At 42.5% G+C, this 19,177-nt stretch overlaps 1 protein-coding gene across 2 annotated transcripts in view; it reads left to right on the top strand.

Annotated features, from left to right (window-relative positions):
• Positions 1-19,177, top strand: part of lonrf1 (LON peptidase N-terminal domain and ring finger 1) — a 46,503-nt gene that overhangs the window by 23,160 nt on the left and 4,166 nt on the right. For both annotated transcript variants that reach the window (XM_072569898.1, XM_072569890.1), the window contains exons 9-10: positions 7,024-7,182; positions 14,105-14,267. In XM_072569898.1, the coding sequence (XP_072425999.1) occupies positions 7,024-7,182; positions 14,105-14,267 (322 nt within the window). The remainder of the gene's footprint in view (positions 1-7,023; positions 7,183-14,104; positions 14,268-19,177) is intronic.

Below are 19,177 nucleotides of genomic sequence, written 5' to 3'. Positions count from 1 at the left end.
CCCAGTTGCTCCAGACTTTCAGTCTAAGGTAATCCCGCCATTCCAGGAATTGACCCAGTGAACTTAAGCTGCACTCCCTCAAAGCCAGAATGTCTTTCCTCAAATTTGGAGACCAGAACTGCATACAGTACTCCAGGTGTGGTCTTACCAGGGCCCTGTACAGCTGCAGAAGAACCTCTTTGCTTCTATACACAATCCCTCTTGTTATGAAGGCCAGCATGCTATTAGCCTTCTTCACTACCTGCTGTACCTGCATGCTTACCTTCATTGACTGGTGTACAAGAATACCCAGATCTCTCTGTACTGCCCCTTTACCTAAATTGATTCCATTGAGTAGTAATCTGCCTTCCTGTTCTTGCCACCAAAGTGGATAACCATACATTTATCCACATTAAACTGCATCTGCCATGCATCTGACCACTCACCTAACTTGACCACCCTGTAATCTCCTAACATCCTCATCACATTTCACCCTGCCACCCAGCTTAGTATCATCAGCAGATTTGCTAATGTAATTACTAATACCATCTTCTATATCATTAACATATATTGTAAAAAGCTGCGGTCCCAGTACTGATCCCTGTGGTACCCCACTGGTCACTGCCTGCCATTCTGAAATGGAGCCGTTTCCTATCACCCAACCAACTTTCAATCCAAGTTGGTACTTTGCCCCCAGTACCATGCGCCCCAAATTTGCTCACTAACCTCCTATGTGGGACTTTATCAAAAGCTTTCTGAAAGTCCAGGTACACTACATCTACTGGATCTCCCTCGTCCATCTTCAGAGTTACATCCTCAAAAAATTCCAGAAGATTAGTCCAGCATGATTTTCCCCTTCATAAATCCATGCTGACTCTGTCCTATCCTGTTACTACTGTCCAGATGTGTCGTAATTTCATCCTTTTATAATAGACTCCAGAGGTCAGACTAACTGGTCTATAATTTCCTGCTTTCTCTCTCCCACCTTTCTTAAAAAGTGGTACAACATTAGCCACCCTCCGATCTGCAGGAACTGATCCTGAATCTATCGAACTCTGGAAAATAATCACCAACGCATCCATGATTTCTCGAGCTACCTCCTTCAGTACCCTGGGATGTAGACCATCAGGCCCCAGGGACTTATCAACCTTCAGACCTAACAGTCTCTCCAACACCAATTCCTGGCAAATATAAATTCCCTTCAGTTCAGGTCCTTCAGCCACTGTTACCTCAGGGAGATTGCTTGTGTCTTCCCCAGTGAACACAGATCTGAAGTACCAATTCAATTCTTCTGCCATTTCTTTGTTCCCCTTAATATATTCCCCTGTTTCTGTCTTCAAGGGCCCAATTTTAGTCTTAACCATTTTTTTGCCTTTCACATACCTAAAAAAAACTTTTACTATTCTCCTTTATATTATTGGCCAGTTTACCTTCGTACCTCATTTTTTCTCTGCGTATTTCCTTCTTAGTAATCCTCTGTTCTTAAAAGTTTCCCAGTCCTCCGTTTTCCCACTTATCTTTGCTATGTTATACTTTTTCTCTTTTAACTTTATATGTTTCTTAACTTCCCTCATCAGCCACAGCCACCCCTGCCTCCTCCTAGGATCTTTCTTCCTTTTTGGAATGAACTGATCCTGCAACGTCTGCATTATATCCGCCATTGTTCCTCCACTGTCATCCCTGCTAAGGTATTGTACCATTGAACTTTGGCCAGCTCCTCCCTCATAGCTCCATAGTTCCCTTTATTCAACAGAAATATAGTCACTTCCGATTGTACCCTCTCCCTCTCAAATTGCAGATTGAAGCTTATTATGGTCACTACTTCCCAGTGGCTCCTTCACTTCGAGAGCCCTGACCAATTCTGGTTCATTGCACAATACCAGATCCAGAATTGCCTTCTCCCTGGTCGGCTCCAGCACCAGCTGTTCTAAGAATCCATCTTTGAGGCACTCCACAAAGTCTCTTTCTTGAGGTCCAATACCATCCTGATTCTCCCAGTCTACTTGCATGTTGAAATCCCCCATAACAACTGTAGTAATATCTTTGCGACAGGCCAATTTCAGCTCCTGATTTAACTTCCATCCAACATCCAAACTACTGTTTGGGGGCCTGTAGATAACACCCAAGGGGGTCTTTTTACCCTTAGTATTTCTCAGCTCTATCCACACTGACTCTACACCCCCTGATTCTAGGACCCCCCACGCAAGGGACTGAATATCATTCCTTACCAACATGGCCACCCCACCACCTCTGCCCGTCAGTCTGTCCTTACGATAGCACATGTAGCCTTGAATATTCATTTCCCAGGCCCTGTCCACTTGAAGCCACGTCTCAGTTATCTCCACAATATCATATCTGTCAATTTCCAAAAGAGCCTCAAGCTCATCCATCTTATATCTAACTGAGGACTGCAGATGCTGGAGATCAGAGTCTAGATTAGAGGGGTGCTGGAAAAGCACAGCAGATCAGGCAGCATTCGAGGAGCAGAAAAATCGATGTTTCGGGCAGGAGCCCTTCATCAGGAATGAGGCTGTGGGAGCTTCTGGGGTGGAGATAAATGGGAGGTGGTGCTGGGGATAAGGTAGCTAAGAGTGCAATAGGTGGATGGACGTGGGGATGAAGGTGACAGGTCGGAGAGGAGGGAGGAATGTTGATAAATGACATTTGTCGAAGTGCAGATGAAACTTTGGATGTGGAAGGCTCCTTTGGTGCCTTGGATGGAGGTGAGGGGGGGGGGAGGTGTTGGCGCAGGTTTTGCAATTCCTACAGTGGCAGGGGAAGGTGCCAGGATGGGAGGGTGGGTTTTGGGGGGGAGGGGGGGGGCGTGGTCCTGACCAGGTAGTCGCGGAGGGAACGGTCCTTGCGGAAAGTGGAAAGGGATGGGGAGGGAAATATATCCCTGCTGGTGGGGTCCGTTTGTAGGTGGGGAAAATGTCGGCGCATGATGTGGTTTATGCAAAGGTTGGTAGGGTGGAAGGTGAGGACCGGGGGGGGGGGGGTTCTGTCCTTGTTATGGTTGGAGGGGTGGTGTTTGAGGGCAGCTGTGCACGCTGTGGATGAGATGCATTGGAGGGCACCTTCGACCACGTGGGAAGGGAAATTGCGGTCTCTAAAGAAGGAGGCCATCTGGTGTGTTCTGTGGTGGAACTGGTCCTCTGAGCAGATACAGTGGAGGCGGAGGAATTGGGAATACGGGATAGTAATTTTACAGGAGGTAAGGTGGGAAGAGGTGTAATCCAGGTAGCTATGGGAGTCTGTGGGTTTGTAAAAAATGTTAGTGTTGAGTTGGTCGTCATTGATGGAGATGGTCCAGGTGAATTTAAGGTCGGGTTGGAATGTGTTGGTGAAGTTGAAGAACTGCTCAACCTTCTCACAGGAGCATGAGGTGGCACTGATGCAGTCATCAATGTAGCGGAGGAAGAGATGGGAAGTGGTGCCGGTATTACTACAGAAAATGGACAGTTCTACATTGCCAACAAAGAGAGGCGTAGCTGAGGCCCGTGAGGGTGCCCATGGCTATCCCTTTCATCTGGAGGAAGTGGGAGGATTCGAAGGAGAAACTGTTGAGGGTGAGGACCAGTTCAGCCAAACGAATGAGAGTGTCGTTGGAAGGGTACTGGTGGGGATGTCTATTTAACCTATCTTTGCCCATCCATGATTTTATAAACCTCTTTAAGGTCACCCCTCAGCATTTAGCGCTCTAGGGAAAAAAGCCCCAGCCTATTCAGCCTCTCCCTATAGCTCAAACCTGCCAATGCTGGCAACATTCTTGTAAATCTTTTCTGAACCCTATAGAGTTTCATAACAACCTTCTGTGATGCGCATTTAATTTGTACAAGTTACAACCTTCCAACTCTGCAATATCCCATTTATTCCAAGTGTTTTCTGTCTGTTAATCAATCCTTCGTTGCTGCTAGTATGTTATTCCCAATCATGAGTCCTAATTTTGTATAACCTGTGAATGGCCCCTTCATCCAGTGCTTTGTCTATTCAAATGCACTTTGTCATGAAGTTTGCTCCCCCCATTGTACTAACTCCACAAATCTGACAATTCTCTTTCAAAAGTCCATGTTAACTCTGCTTCAGCTTTTGAGGTTTCAGTCCATGCATGGACTGAAACCTCAAAACCTCATTTTGTCTACTACTAATAGAATAATTGGCCTACTGTTTTCAGCCTCCTCTCAAATAACAGAATATGTTTGTTATCTTGTAATCCTTAGAAACAGTTTGACAAACGAAGGGATTCTGGCAAATCAAAACGGATGTATCTGTTATTTCTGTAACTCTGAATATTGAAATTTTATGCTGCATGTTATTTATTGGGCTCAGCAAATGATACAGTTTGGATCCATCAGTTTTAGTGCTATTTCTTCTATTGATTCTTTTAAGTTCTTTGTCTTTGCTAGATTCTTGGTTATCCATTATTTTGGAAGGAGTAACAGGAATGCAGAGTACTGGGTTAATGGTAAGATTCTTTATAATGTAGATGAGCAGAGAGACCTGAGTGTCCAGATACATCTATCCCTGAAAGTTGCCACCCAGGTTGATAGGGTTGTTAAGAAGGCATACGGTGTGTTTGCTTTTATCGGTAGAGGGGTTGAGTTCGGAACCATGAGGGATTGAGTTCATGCTGCAGCTGTACCAAATTTGGTGCAGCCGCATTTGGAGTAATGCGGGTAGTTCTGGTCACCGCATTATTGGAAGGATGTCGAAAGGATTTGGAGGAGGTTTACTAGGATGTTGCCTGATATGGAGGGAAGGTCTTATGTGGAAAGGCTGAGGGATTTGAGACTGTTTTCATTAGAGAGAAGAAGGTTGATAGGTGACTTAATTGAGACATAGAAGTTAATCAGAGGGTTAGATAGATTGGTCAGTAGGAGCCTTTTTCCTCAGATGGTGATGGCTAGCACGAGGGGACATAGCTTTAAATTGAGAGGTGATAGATATAGGACAGATTTCAGAGGTAATTTCTTTACTCAGTAGAAGATGTGTGGAATGCACTGCCTGCAACAGTAGTAAACTCGCCAACTTTTTAGAGCATTTAAAATGGTTATTGGATAGGCATATGGACGAGAATGCAATAGTGTAGGTTAGATGGGCTTCAGATTGGTTTCACAGGTCAGCACAACATCGAGGGCCGAAGGAACTGTACGGCACTGTTATGCTCTATGTTCTTTCTGAAGGGTCCGCTGGACCCAAAATGTTAATTCTGCTTTCTCTCCACAGATGCTGCCAGACCTGTTGAATTTCTCTAGCACTTTATATATTTTTAAATTTCTTAAGGTGCTTGACAGTGTAGGTGTGAGCAGTTGTTTCCCCTTGTTCTAGGACAAGAGAGTGTACTTGGAGTAAGGAAGTAATACCCATTAATACATGAGATGGAATAACCTTTCTGAGGATAGTGAATGAGTGGAATTCTTTACCACAGCTAACCAGAGGTTGTCATATTTAAATCTATTTAAAGCAGAGATGAACATATTTTTAGTGAGTGAAATTGAGAGTTACTTGGAAAAGGTGAAAGTACCATGAGGATTCAGATAATCTATGATCACATTGAATGTTGGGGTGGATTTGATGATTTGAATGTTTTGCTTCTGTTCACGCATTTTATGATACAATCAATGCTGGAATGGTGCAAGCAGGGTTCTAATAGGAGCAATGTGATAACAACCAAATGATCTACTTTAGTGCTGGTGATCAGAGGATAAATGTCTAAGACATGGGGAGGTCTCCATTGACCTTCAGCCTTGTGCCATGAGTGAATACAGCGCTCCCCTGATACTGGAGTTTCTGTCTAAATTTTGAGCTTAAGTCTCTGGAACAGGACCTCAACCCACACGTTTCTCTCTCAGGTACAAGAGTACTACCACTGAACTAAAGCAGGTGCCATTAGGTCTTTTGGTTATTTATTAGCACTGGTATGTGAGGGTTAAACATGTTCAATTTATTTTAGCATATTGTCATTGAATAATTAAAGTTTACATTTCTTGACTATTTATTCTTCAGTCTGTTTACCGTTTTCCTTGTAAAGTCATTTGAATGTACCAAATGTAGTATTATGTTATGAACAAAGACTGTTTAGACGTGTCAATGACAATGGAAATGTAAGTTTAGTAAGGGATCAGATTATATTTTAGTACATTTTCTTGCACGGGGATATTAACATTTCAATGCATGGTTTAGATTAGATTACTTAGTGTGGAAACAGGCCCTTTGGCCCAACAAGTCCACATCGACCTCCGAAGAGCAACCCACCCAGACCTATTCCCCTAAATGTACCACCTTCACCTAATAATACGGGCAGTTTAGCATGGGCAATTTAGCATGGTCAATTCACCTAGCCAGCACATTTTTGGACTGTGGGAGGAAACCAGAGCAGCAAGAGGAAACCCACGCATACACGGGCAGAATGTGCAAACTCCACACAGACAGTCTGCCTGAGGCGGGAATTGAACCCGGGTCTCTGGCGCTGTGAGGTAGCAGTGCTAACCAGTGCGCCACCATGCCACCCATTATTATTAGCTGTGTAAATTGTATAACAGATCTGTATAATATGTGATTAAAGTTATACAGCGTGTCTTGTATTTGGAATAAGGAATTTAGTTTTATACTTGATGTCCTTGCAGTTCCTGTTTTATTTCAGGAGGTGGTCCTTCTGTAATATTGCTGAAAGCCTTCTGTAATCTAATTGCATTTCTTTCCTATGGAAAATGAAGACATAACTGATATCTCTGTAAACAAATATGAAATGCAAATGTCCATTAAGGTTTTATTGTTAATCAGTTTTCTTTTAGATGCAGAGAAAACATGAAAGTATATCTTGGTATTGATTATCACTTGTATTCAACTTTGTCCGAAAATAAAGATCCTGTAATGTTAATTCATAGAATTTGCCAGTTTTTCATTTGTAGATATTTTTAACTTATAATTATAGTGTGGTTACAATATCAAATTCTTTCATGTGAAAGTAGGTTTTGAAGAAAGGATCTGAAAGAATTTAAGACGTTGTGAAATATTGAGTCCTACTTCTTTTTTCTTTTCCAGTTTGACCAAAAATGTTCCCATCTTTGTGTGCACTATGGCATACCCTACTGTGCCTTGTCCTCTTCATATTTTTGAGCCACGGTATAGGCTTATGATTCGAAGATGTATTGAGACTGGTACAAAACAATTTGGAATGTGCACCAGTGACGCACATAATGGGTATGTTGTAAACTCATTGTGACTAGTGTTTTCAAGTTATTTCCAATCAGCCCTTGTAACAGGATCTTAACTCAAAATACCATTAGATTAGAAAAGCAACACATATAATCCCTCTATTTAAGAAGACAGACAGTAAACTAAAAGCAACTTAGCTTGGTGTATGTCATGCAGAACTGCGAGAAGCAATCATTGAAGAATGTGTAGCAAGGCAGTTAATAAAATCTCCAATATAACAAAAGCATCAGTATTTTATGTGAAGGGGAAATCATATTTCACAAATTTATTAGACTTTTTTGAACGGTGAGGTGTAGTAGATGAATGAAAGATGTATAGTAGTTGGAAATGGAGTGTATTTGATAAGGTGCCTTTTCCTGTTGCAGAAAATAATAGGCTCAATTGATTATTGGCTGGCTGCAAATAGTATGCATAAATAGGTCTTTTAGCAGACATACTCCTACTGGTGTTCTTTTTTTTATAATTTATATCAATAACTTAGATGAAGGGGAGCAAAGGTTTGCAGTTAAATTTGAAGCCAACACCAAGATATATAGAAACTATTGTGAAGAAGACAATGAGGCTGCAGATGGATATAGATTAGTTAAATGAATGGTCAAAATCTGGTAGTTGAAGTAACATGGGCAAATGTAAAGTTCATTATTCTGGAAGAATGAGATAAGTTATTACTTAAATATAGAATGACTGCTGAAATTTAAGGTGCCCATGGATTTGCATATGTGAATCAGTGTTGTGTACAGGTACAGTATTTAGTCAAAAAAGGCTAATGGAATGCGATACTTCATTACAAGAGGAATTGAACATAAATATAAGAATGTTGTGCTTCAGCTATATAACCATTAACGAGGCCTCAGAGTCATAGAGATATACAGCACGGAAACAGACCCTTCGGTCCAACTTGTCCATGCCGATAAGACATCCCAACCCAATCTTGTCCCACCTGCCAGCAGCCAACCCATATCCTCCAAACCCTTCGTATTCCAACCTGGCAACGTCCTTGTAAATCTTTTCTGAACCCTTTCAAGTTCCACAACATCTTTCCGATAAGAAGGAGACCACAGTTGCACGCAGCATTCCAAAAGTGGCCTAACTAATGTCCTGCACAGCCACAACATGACCTCCCAACTCCTGTACTCCATGCTCTGACCAATAAAGGAAAGCATACCAAATGCCGCCTTCACTATCCTATCTACCTGTGACTCCATTTTCAAGGAGCTATGAACCTGCACTGCAAGGTCTCTTCGTTCAATAACATGCCCTAGGACCTATACACTTAATGGTAAAGTCCTGCTAAGATTTGCTTTCCCAAAATGCAGCATCTCGCATGTATCTAAATTAAACTCCATTGGCCCATCTGATCATCTGTTGCAATCTAAAGTAACCTTCTTCGCTGTCCACTATGCCTTCAGTTTTAGTGTCATCTGCAAACTTACTAATTGTACCTCTTATGCTCGCATCCAAATCATTTATGTAAATGACAAAAAGTAGTGGACCCAACGCCGATCCATGTGACACTCTACTGGTCACAGGCCTCCAGTTGAAAAACAACCCTCCACCATCATCCTCTGTCATCTACCTTTGAGCGAATTCTGTATCCAAATGGCTAGTTCTCCCTTTATTCCATGACATCTAACCTTGCCAACCAGTCTCCCCTGGGGAACCTTGTCGAACGCCTTATTGAAGTCCGTATAGATTACGTCCACTGCTCTGCCCTCCTCAATCCTCTTTGTTACTTCTTCAAAAGACTCAGTCAAGTTTGTGAGACATGATTATCCATGCACAAAGTCATGTTGACTATCCCTAATCAACCCTTGCCTTTGCAAATACATGTACATCCTGTCCCTCAGGATTCCCTCTGACAACTTGCCCACCACTGACATCAGGCTCACTGGTCTATAGTTCTGTAGCTTGTCCTTACCACCTTTCTTAAACAGTGGCACCACGTGAGTCCATCTCCAGTCTCTGGCACCTCACCTGTGACTATCAATCATACAAATATCTCAGCAAGAGGCCCAGCAATCACTTTTCTACTTTCCACAGAGTTCTGGGGTACACCTGATCAGGTCCTGAGGATTTATCTATTTTTCTGTGTTTCAAGACATCCAGCACTTCCTCCTTTGTAATATGGACATTTTTCAAGATGTTACCATGTATTTCCCTACAGCTTATATCTTTGTCCTTTTCCACAGTAAATACTGATGCAAAGTACTCGTTTAAATCTCCCCCATCTCCTGTGGCTCCACGCAAAGTCTGTCTCGCTGATCTTTTGAGGAGCCCTATTCTCTCCTAGTTACCCTTTTGTCCTTGATGTATTTGTAAAAACCCTTTGGATTCTCCTTAACTCGATTTGCTAAAGCTATCTCATGTCCCCCTTTTGCCCTCCTGATTTCCCTCTTAAGTATACTCCTACTGCTTTATACTTTTCTAAGGATTCTCTTGATCTCTGCTGTCTATACCTGACATATGCTTCCTTCTTTTGCTTAACCAAACCCTCAATTTCTTTAGTCATCCAGCCTTTCCTTTCACCCTGACAGGAATATACTTTCTCTGGATTCTCGTTATCTTATTTCTGAAGGCTTCCCATTTTCCAGCCGACCCTTTACCTGCAAACATCTGCCCCCAATCAGCTTTTGAAAGTTCTTGCCTCATACCGTCAAAATGAGCCTTCCTCCAATTTAGAACTTCAACTTCTAGATCTGTCTATCCTTTTCCATCACTATTTTAAAATGAATAGAATTACGGTCACTGGCCCCAAAATGCTCCCCCACTGACACCTCAGTCACCTGCCCTGCCTTATTTCCCAAGCTTTGCACCTTCTCTAGTAGGCACATTCACATACTGAATCTGAAATTTTTCTTGTACACACTTAACAAATTCCTCTCCATCTAAACTCTTAACATTATGGCAGGTCCAATCTATGTTTGGAAAGTTAAAATTGCCTGCCATAAACACCTTATATTCTTACAGATAGCTGAGATCTCCTTACAAATTTGTTTCTCGATTTCCCTCTGACTATTAGGGGGTGTAGTATACAATCCCAATAAGGTGATCATCTATTTCTTATTTCAGTTTCCACCCAAATAACTTCCCTAGATGTAATGGCATCCCTTATCAAAAACGCCACTCCCCCTCCTCCCTTGCCTCCCTTTCTATCCTTCCTGTAGCATTTGTGTCCTGGAACATAAAGTTGCCATTCCTGAACCACATTTCTGTAATTGCTATGATGTCCCAGACCCATGTTCCTAACCATGCCGTGAGTTCATCTGCCTTCCCTGTTAGGCCTCTTGGATTGAAATAAGTGCAGTTTAACATATCAGTCCTATCTTGATCTCTGCTTTGTCCCTGACTGTTTGACTCGCTTCTTTTCTCAACTGTACCAGTCTCAGATTGATCTCATTTCCTCACTATCTGTCTGCTTCTCCCCCCTTCCCCCAACAACCGTACTAGTTTAAAACCACTTGAGCAGCTCTATCAAATCTCCCTGCCAGTATATTAGTTCCCTTCCAATTCGGGTGCAATCCATCCTTCTTGTACAGGTCACTTCTACCCCAGAAGAGATTCCAATGATCCAAAAATGTGAATCCTTCTCCCATACACCAGATTCTCAGCCACACATTCATCTGCTCTGTCCTCCTATTCCTACCCTCACTAGTTCGAAGCACCGGGAGTAATCCAGATCCTTCAACCCTTGAGGGCCTCCTTTTTAAATTCCTGCCTAACTCTCTATATTTTCCCTTCAGAATCTCAACCTTTTCCCTTTCTATGTCATTGGTTCCAATGTGGACAATGACCACTTGCTGACCCCTCTCCACCTTGAGAACATTCTGTACCCTCCCTGGCACCAGGGAAGCAACACGCCATTCTGCTTTTTGCTGCTGGCCACAGAAACTTCTGTCTGTGCCTCAGACTAGAGAGTTCCCTAACACAATTGATTTCTTGGAACCCAACATACCCCTCAGTGCATTACAGCCAGTCTCGTTACCAGAAACTTGGCTGTTCATGCTATATTCCCCTGCGAATCCATCACCCACTACATTTTCCATCTTGACTACTGTGCAATTTTGGCCTCATTATTTAAGGAAGGATGTAAGTGAGTGGGAAGTGATCCAGAGGAGGTTTTTTCGATTAATACCTGAAATGAGTGCATTGTGTTATGAGGGCAGGTTTCACAAGATGGTCTTGTTTCCAGTGGAGTTGAAGAATAAAGGGTGACTTGAATGAAGAATAAAAGACCCGCAATGGTCTTGACTGGATGAACATGGAAGAGATGTGGGTGTGCCCAGAACTTGGGCACCATTTTTAAATCAAAGAGTTGCCAGTTTACTTCATAAATGAGCATTATCTTCTTTCAAGGATTGAGAGACTTTGGAACACTGTCCTGCCTTGGAAGGTGGCAGAATCAAGATCATTGCAGTTAAATTTAACGAGAGTAGATGAAAATACATAGTTTTAAGAGACTCAATCATGATCTTAATTGATAGTGGAGCTTGAGAGCCTGATTGGTATGATAAGGTAGCTAATACTTGTTAAACTGATTTAACAACATACAATGTTCATGATATTTCTAAATTTGGAACCTGATTTGTTAAATGAACCACGAAAATGGAAATACAGTTGTATTGCAGCTTTAGGATTCAAAACTATTGGGCATTAGTGTAATCCACAGCAACCACCATTGAGGAACTTGAATTCAGAGTTGATATGCTGGCATCTGAGCTTTGGAGAAGGCAGTTACATCCTAAGCTAGGTACTTCACTTTCATCTGTCGTCAGGAACAGGCCATGACTGAGAATGAGGCAGCTATGGGGACCAAGAAAGACCATTTTGATTTGTATTTTTCCACAGATCTCTGAAGTCTGTGTGACGGAAATGTCTCCATGTGGGTGCAAGTACAACAGTGTGCTGGAACATCCTCGTATGACTGTGCAACTTAGATTCACTGTTGTTTAGATGTTAGTAGTGTAGAAGCCTCAGGCTCTACAATGATCTAACAGGTTCAAAGATCATGCAGCTTCTGTGAAGTGGAGTAAAACAGATGAACAACTGATCATTGCACAGTGGTGTATGGATTCATTAAAATGAGTGGAGTAAAAAGGAAGATAGTTACAGGGAAATAGGTATGCTTCTCTCCAGGTAAAAACAATGACTGCAGATGCTGGAAACCAGATTCTAGATTAGTGGTGCTGGAAGAGCACAGCAGTTAGGGCAGCATCCAAGTAGCTTCGAAATCGACGTTTTGGGCAAAAGCCCTTCATCAGGAATAAAGGCAGTGAGCCTGAAGCGTGGAGAGATAAGCTCGAGGAGGGTGGGGGTGGGGAGAAAGTAGCATAGAGTACAATGGGTGAGTGGGGGAGGGAATGAAGGTGATAGGTCAAGGAGGAGAGGGTGGAGTGGATAGGTGGAAAAGGAGATAGGCAGGTTCGACAAGTCTGGACAAGTCAAGGAGAGTGTGCTTGAGCTGGAAGTTTGAAACTAGGATGAGGTGGGGGAAGGGGAAATGAGGAAGCTGTTGAAGTCCACATTGATGCCCTGGGGTTGAAGTGTTCCGAGGCGGAAGATGAGGCGTTCTTCTTCCAGGCATCTGGTGGTGAGGGAGCAGCAGTGGAGGAGGCCCAGGACCTCCATGTCCTCGGCAGAGTGGGAGGGGGAGTTGAAATGTTGGGCCATGGGGCGGTGTGGTTGATTGGTGCGGGTGTCTCGGAGATGTTCCCTAAAGCACTTTGCTAGGAGGCGCCCAGTCTCTCCAATGTAGAGGAGACCGCATCGGGAGCAACGGATACAATAGCCAAGAGCATGAATGCGGAAGGCTGTCGTGTCAACCTTGTACATAGATGGCGCAGTGGCTCAGTAGTTAGCACTGCTGCCTCACAGCACCAGGGTCCCAGGTTCAATTCCAGCCTCTGACGACTGTCTGTGTGGAGTTTGCACATTCGACCCATGTCTGCGTGGGTTTACTTCAGGTGCTCCGGTTTCCTCCCACAGTCCAAAGATGTGCAGGTCGGGTGAATTGGCCATGCTAAATTGCCCGTAGTGTTAGGTGCATTAGTCAGAGGGAAATGGGTCGGGGTGGGTTACTCTTTGGAGTGTCAGTGTGGACTAGTTGGGCCAAAGGGCCTGTTTCCACACTGTAGGGAATCTAATCTACCCTACAGTGATAAACAGCATCAATAGAGGAGAAAATAGGAGTGGAAGAATCCAAATTCTCATTCAAATGGGTACCAACAACATGGGTAGAATTGAGAAAGGGGTTCTTTTGTGGGAGTATGACTTACTACACCCTCCTTTTAAAAATGGAACCACAAGATGATAGTTCTTGGATTATAACCAGAGCTGCACGCAGGTAGTATGTTAATCTTTTTATTGCAAAGGAATTGGATTAAAATCCCACTCCATTGTATGATACTTAGGTAATACCTGGAGAACTGTTTACAGTTCTGCTGTTTTTACACAGAGATATGTATTTACCTTGAAAGATGTGAAGATATAGACTGATATAGATTGTGAAATTAGGACAGTTTGAGTAGATTTGTCCTATTTCTCAAATTTGATAAATTTCTCTCAGATTGGAGAAAAAAAGTGGTGATCTCTTTGAAAAGTATGCGCTTCCTAATGGACTTCACAATAGATATTGGGAACAGTATTTTCCCTGGTTACAACTAGGTCAGAGCCTTAGAACAAAAGGACGGGATAAATTTCTTCTATGAGAGTGTTTGAGCCTTTAGAATTTTCTAGCAAGAAACTGTGCATGTTGAGTAATTGAGTACCTCCAAGGATTTAAGATTGGTGCAAGAAGATGTAGCTGCAGGTGATTAATCGTTAGCTTGTTCGAATAAAGGAGTATAATTGAAGGTTCTTCTATTAAAGTTGTATTCTTTGATTTAATGAAAATGATGTCTATTATTTACAGATTTGCAGATTATGGCTGTGTGCTGCATATAAGAAACATTCACTTCCTTCCTGATGGACGATCTATTGTTGATACCGTTGGAGGAAATTGTTTCAAGGTTTTGGAAAGAAGGCAAAGGGATGGATATTACATTGCCAATATCGAATACTTGAAAGATGTTAAGGTAAAGATAATTTGAAGAATTTAAACGTATTATAGACCGTAGCAAGGAGTGAATGCAGCTAGTTGATTGGGTAACAGAACCAATCAGCACTAGTCGATCATTCAGCTCTTTGAACCTGCTGCACCATTCAACACGATTATATCTGATCCTCTATCTCAATGTATTCTGCTTTCCCCTTATCCTTTGTCTTTAAAATCTAAAAATGTATCTGTCACTTTTTTGAATATGTTTAATGACTTCTCCACAGCGTTCTGTGGCAGTGAATTCCACAGGTTCACTATATACTTTTGAATAAAGAAATGTTTCCTTGTCTTATTCCTAAATGGTCTACCCTGTATCCTGGGACTATCATCTGGTTCTAGATTCCTCAATTCTGAAAAAGTGAGCGCTGCAGATGCTGGAGACTCAAGAGTCAAAAAGTGGTGCTGCAAAAGCACAGCAGGTCAGGCAGCATCCGAGGAGCAGGTGAGTTGACGTTTGAGGCATAAGCTCTTCATCAGGAATGCATTCTTGATGAAGGGCTTATGCCCAAAACGTCGACTCTCCTGCTCCTTGGATGCTGCCTGACCTGCTTTGCTTTTCCAGCACCACCCTTTTTGACTCTAGATTCCTCAGCCAAGGAAATTGTCTGGTCTACCCAGCTATTTTCTTTTCATTTGCTAACAATTCCACCTCAACTCCCTCACCTTTGGTCTGTCTTTCTTCAATAATGAATAGCTCTGTACGTTTGTAAGGCTACAGCCATAACACTCTAATATCAATTATATCAAAACTGTTCATATCAATTTGCACAGATTATTCATCTACCCTATTATGAATGCTCTGCATATTAATACATAATCGTTGGACCTGTCCTTTTAACATTGGCCATCATCTTGACTTTAGTTTGCACTATTACCTCATTTATTTGTTATCCTTGATCTTTTTTCTGCATTCCACATTTGCTCTTACCTTTCTGTCTTTTGTTTCTATACTTGTTTCTCTCTCTTTCCCTACTCAGATTCCATTTTCCTATTCTATTTTAAACACTTTACAACATCACAAGCAAACACTCCACCGAGGACATTGGTCCTGGTTATTCCCAGATGCAACCTGTTATGCTTGTACTGGTAGAAAGTGAGAACTGCAGATGCTGGAGATCAGAGCTGAAAAATGTGTTGCTGGAAAAGCACAGCAGGTCAGGCAGCATCCAAGGAGCAGGAGTATCGACGTTTTGGGCATAAGCCCTTCTTCAGGAATGAGGAGGGTGTGCCAAGCAAGCTAAGATAAAAGGTAGGGAGGAGGGACTGTGGTTGATAGGTGGAAGGAGGTTAAGGTGACGGGTGATAGCCACCCGACGCCTGGAGGAAGAGCGCCTCATCTTCCACCCAGGAACCTTCCAACCACAAGGGATGAATGCAAATTTCTCCAGCTTCCTCATTTCCCCTCCCCCCACCTTATCTCAGTCCCAACCCTCGGACTCAGCACCACCTTCTTGACCTGCAATTTTCTTCCCGACCTCTCCGTCCCCACCCCCTCTCCGGCCTATCACCCTCACCTTAACCTCCTTCCACCTATCGCATTCCCAACGCCCCTCCCCCAATTCCCTCCTCCCTACCTTTTATCTTAGCCCGCTTGGCACACCCTCCTCATTCCTGAAGAAGGGCTTATGCCCAAAACATCGATACTCCTCCTTGGATGCTGCCTGACCTGCTGCGCTTTTCCAGCAACACATTTTTCATGCTTGTACTGGTCCCACCTTCCCCAGACCCGGCCCTCAGGTAAAAGCTTTAATCTTTTTGTAAAAATCTAATTTTGTTTTGAGTTAATATTTAACTGAAATCTACAGTTTAAATACATAGGAGCAGGAGTAGCTCATTCAGCCTCTCAAGCCTACTCATCCATTCAGTCAGATCAAGGCTGCTGTGTGGCCTAACTCCACATACTTGCCTTTCGTCCTTATCCCTTAATACCTTTGCTTAACAAAAGATTGTCTCTCTCAGATTTCAAGTTAACAACTGGTTCTGCCTCCACGGCCACTTTTGGGAGAGAGCCCAGACCTCTTCTACATTTTGTGTGCAGAAGTGCTTCCTAACATCTCTTGTTGAATAGTCTGGTCCTAATTTTTGGTCTATGCACCCAAGTTCTAGAATCTCAATCAGTGGAAATAGTTTGTCTTGATCCACCCTGTCTGTTCCTGTTAATATCTTGATGACTTCTGTCAGAGCACTCCTTTAACCTTGTAAATTCTAGAATAAATAGGCCTAATTTGTATAATCTGTCCTCATAACTTAGCCTTGAACCCAGATATCATCCTTGTAAATTTACGTTGTACTTTTTCCAAGGTCAGTTTGCTCTTCCTAAGGTGAGGCACCCAGACCTGCTCTCAGTACCCCAAGTGGGGTCTAATCAGGGTTTTGTATAAATGCAGCATAACTTCTGCATACTTGAATTCTAATCCTCTAGATATAAAGGCCAGTATTTTTTTTAAAATTCAACCGATTTTTCGTCATCAACTTATTCAGAGATGTTATTATGTACCTCTGGAGCAGGTGGGACTGAAACCTGGGCCTCCCAATTCAAGGGTAGGGACTCTACCTCTGTACCACAAGAGGGCCTGCCAGTATTCTGTAAACATTTTTTGATCACTTTCAACACCTATTTGTGACATTTTAAAGATCTGCATTTTAAAGTACCCTGATCTATCCTTTTTTTGGTCCAAAATAGATGACCTTGCACTTGGTTACATTGGACCCTAGCTTATTAAAGTTCCGAGCCTTGAGCTGTTTTAATATGGTGTCCACTGGACGAACAGTTGGCTTAGTTAACTGAAGCAGCAGCTTATACCAGTTCCCTTACTGGGTCATTTGGGTCTTTTGTCTAGTTTTACATGATAATAATACAACTGAAAATAGTGTGCTGGGAGTTGTGTTTAAAAGGAAGGAAAGGAGGTGTCCCTTTGCTTTCACTCCTCTATTTAACTCTCAAAGAACAGAACAAGTAAGTTATTATCTGGTAGGTGACTGAGATTTATTCTGTTTCTAAGATTCAAAATGTTGTAGAAACTTGAGGTAAGGTTTATAAACATAAAAAAACAAAATTAAGGAACAGATTAGAACGCACTAAGTATGGTAGGGTGATGTGGCACAGCTGCAGCATGGGGAGGATTCCTGAAGTCTGTTGAATTCAGGACAAACCCACCCGCTGTAAGTAAAGTTTGAACAGCTTCCACTTGGAACTTGAGCTGGAGGCTGAAATGCAGGCGCTATTTCGATTCTGTGCACCAGGCGACAGTCATATCTCTTGGAATAAGGTCTCCTAATTATGGTCAGTGTTTAGGAACAGGAGAGTGACCGAGACCGCAGAAAACCTGGCCTTAGAAGTTGCCCAAGAAGTTTGAAGTTCTTTCAGCATGTTTGGATGAGAACAAGGGCTGCACGATGGATGAGCTACCTGACCATGGCACATTGGTGCAGGAAACCATACAAGTAGGGGAAACAAAAAGCGTTATAGTTACAGCATAGTGAGGGGGATTGACACATGCCCTGTAGCCAAGTGTGTTCCAGATGGCTGTGTCGTTCGCCTCTTTTCAGGGTTGAGGATATCTGATTGGCAACTAGACAAAAATTTGGAATAGGAGGGGCAGCATCCATAAGTCATGCTTGATGTAGATACCAATGATGTCAACAAGAAAAGGCTATTCTGCGCAGTCAGTATAAGAAGCTGAATACCACATTAAGAAGCAGAAACTCAACCGTCATGACGTGTGAACATTCCCTGAAACATGTGCAAATTGGCATAGGAGAAATCAGATTAGAGACATTAGTCCTTGAAGTGGGAGAAGTGATCTCTGGTTCATGAGTTAGTATGGCTTTCTGAAAGTCGAGAGTGTGGTGCTGGAAAAGCACAGCAGGTCAGGTAGCATCTAAGGAGGAGGAGAATTGACGTTTGGGCATAAGCCCTTTTTATGCACGAATTGTCGATTCTCCTGCTCCTCGGATGCTGCCTGACCTGTGTTTTTCCAGCACTACAGTCTCGATTCTCATCTCCATCACCTGCAGCCTTCACCTTTTTCCTATGGTTTTCTGAAAGGGAAATCATGAATCTGTTGTAGTTCTTCTGAGGAAGTAGCGTGTCCTGTGGAGAAAGACGATCCCTTTAAAGATCTCTATAAAAGGAATAAAGAATGAGGATGGATTATTCATTAATTGGGTAATGAATGTGCTCAACTTGGGTTTTCAGAAGGCATTTGCTATTAGCTTTGGTGTAGGGAGCAGTGTATTGGCATGGATAGAGGATTGGTTTGCTCTGGGAAGCACAGTAGACATAAATGGGTCTTTTTCAAGCTGGCAAGATATAGCTAGTGATGTCACGGGGTCAGTGCAGGAACCTCAACTGTTTGCAATTTATGTAAATGAGTTGGATGAAATGATCAAATTTGCTGGTGACAAAAAAGATAGTTAGAAATGTGAACTGTGAAAAGACCAGAGGGACAAGAAGATATAAGTTAAGTGAGTGGGCAGAGATCTGACAAATAGAGTATAACATGGAAAATGTGAAACTATCCATTTGGCAAGAAATGTTTTTTTAAAAATCTAAATGGTGAGAAATTGCAGAAATCTGATTTGAGGAATCTGGATGCCCCCTTACTGAATCGCATAAGGCTAATGTATAGTACAGCAAATTAAGAACGTTAATAAAATATTATCATTTATTGCAAGAGGAATTAAATACAAAAATAAGGAGGCTGTGTTCCAGGGCACTAGTGACCCTACAGCTGAAGTACATCTTCCCATTTAAGGAAGACTGCAAATGCTTGGAAGTGACTGAGAATATTGTACCACTTTAACTCTTAGAATGGTGGGGTTATCTTGATAGGAAATATTGGACAGGTTAGGTTTGTATCTGCTGGAGTTTAGAAGAGTGAGAGA

The sequence above is a fragment of the Chiloscyllium punctatum genome, chromosome 1 (genome assembly GCF_047496795.1).
Source record: "Chiloscyllium punctatum isolate Juve2018m chromosome 1, sChiPun1.3, whole genome shotgun sequence".
Lineage (NCBI taxonomy): Eukaryota > Metazoa > Chordata > Chondrichthyes > Orectolobiformes > Hemiscylliidae > Chiloscyllium > Chiloscyllium punctatum.
This window is presented reverse-complemented; position numbering and strand designations above follow the sequence as displayed.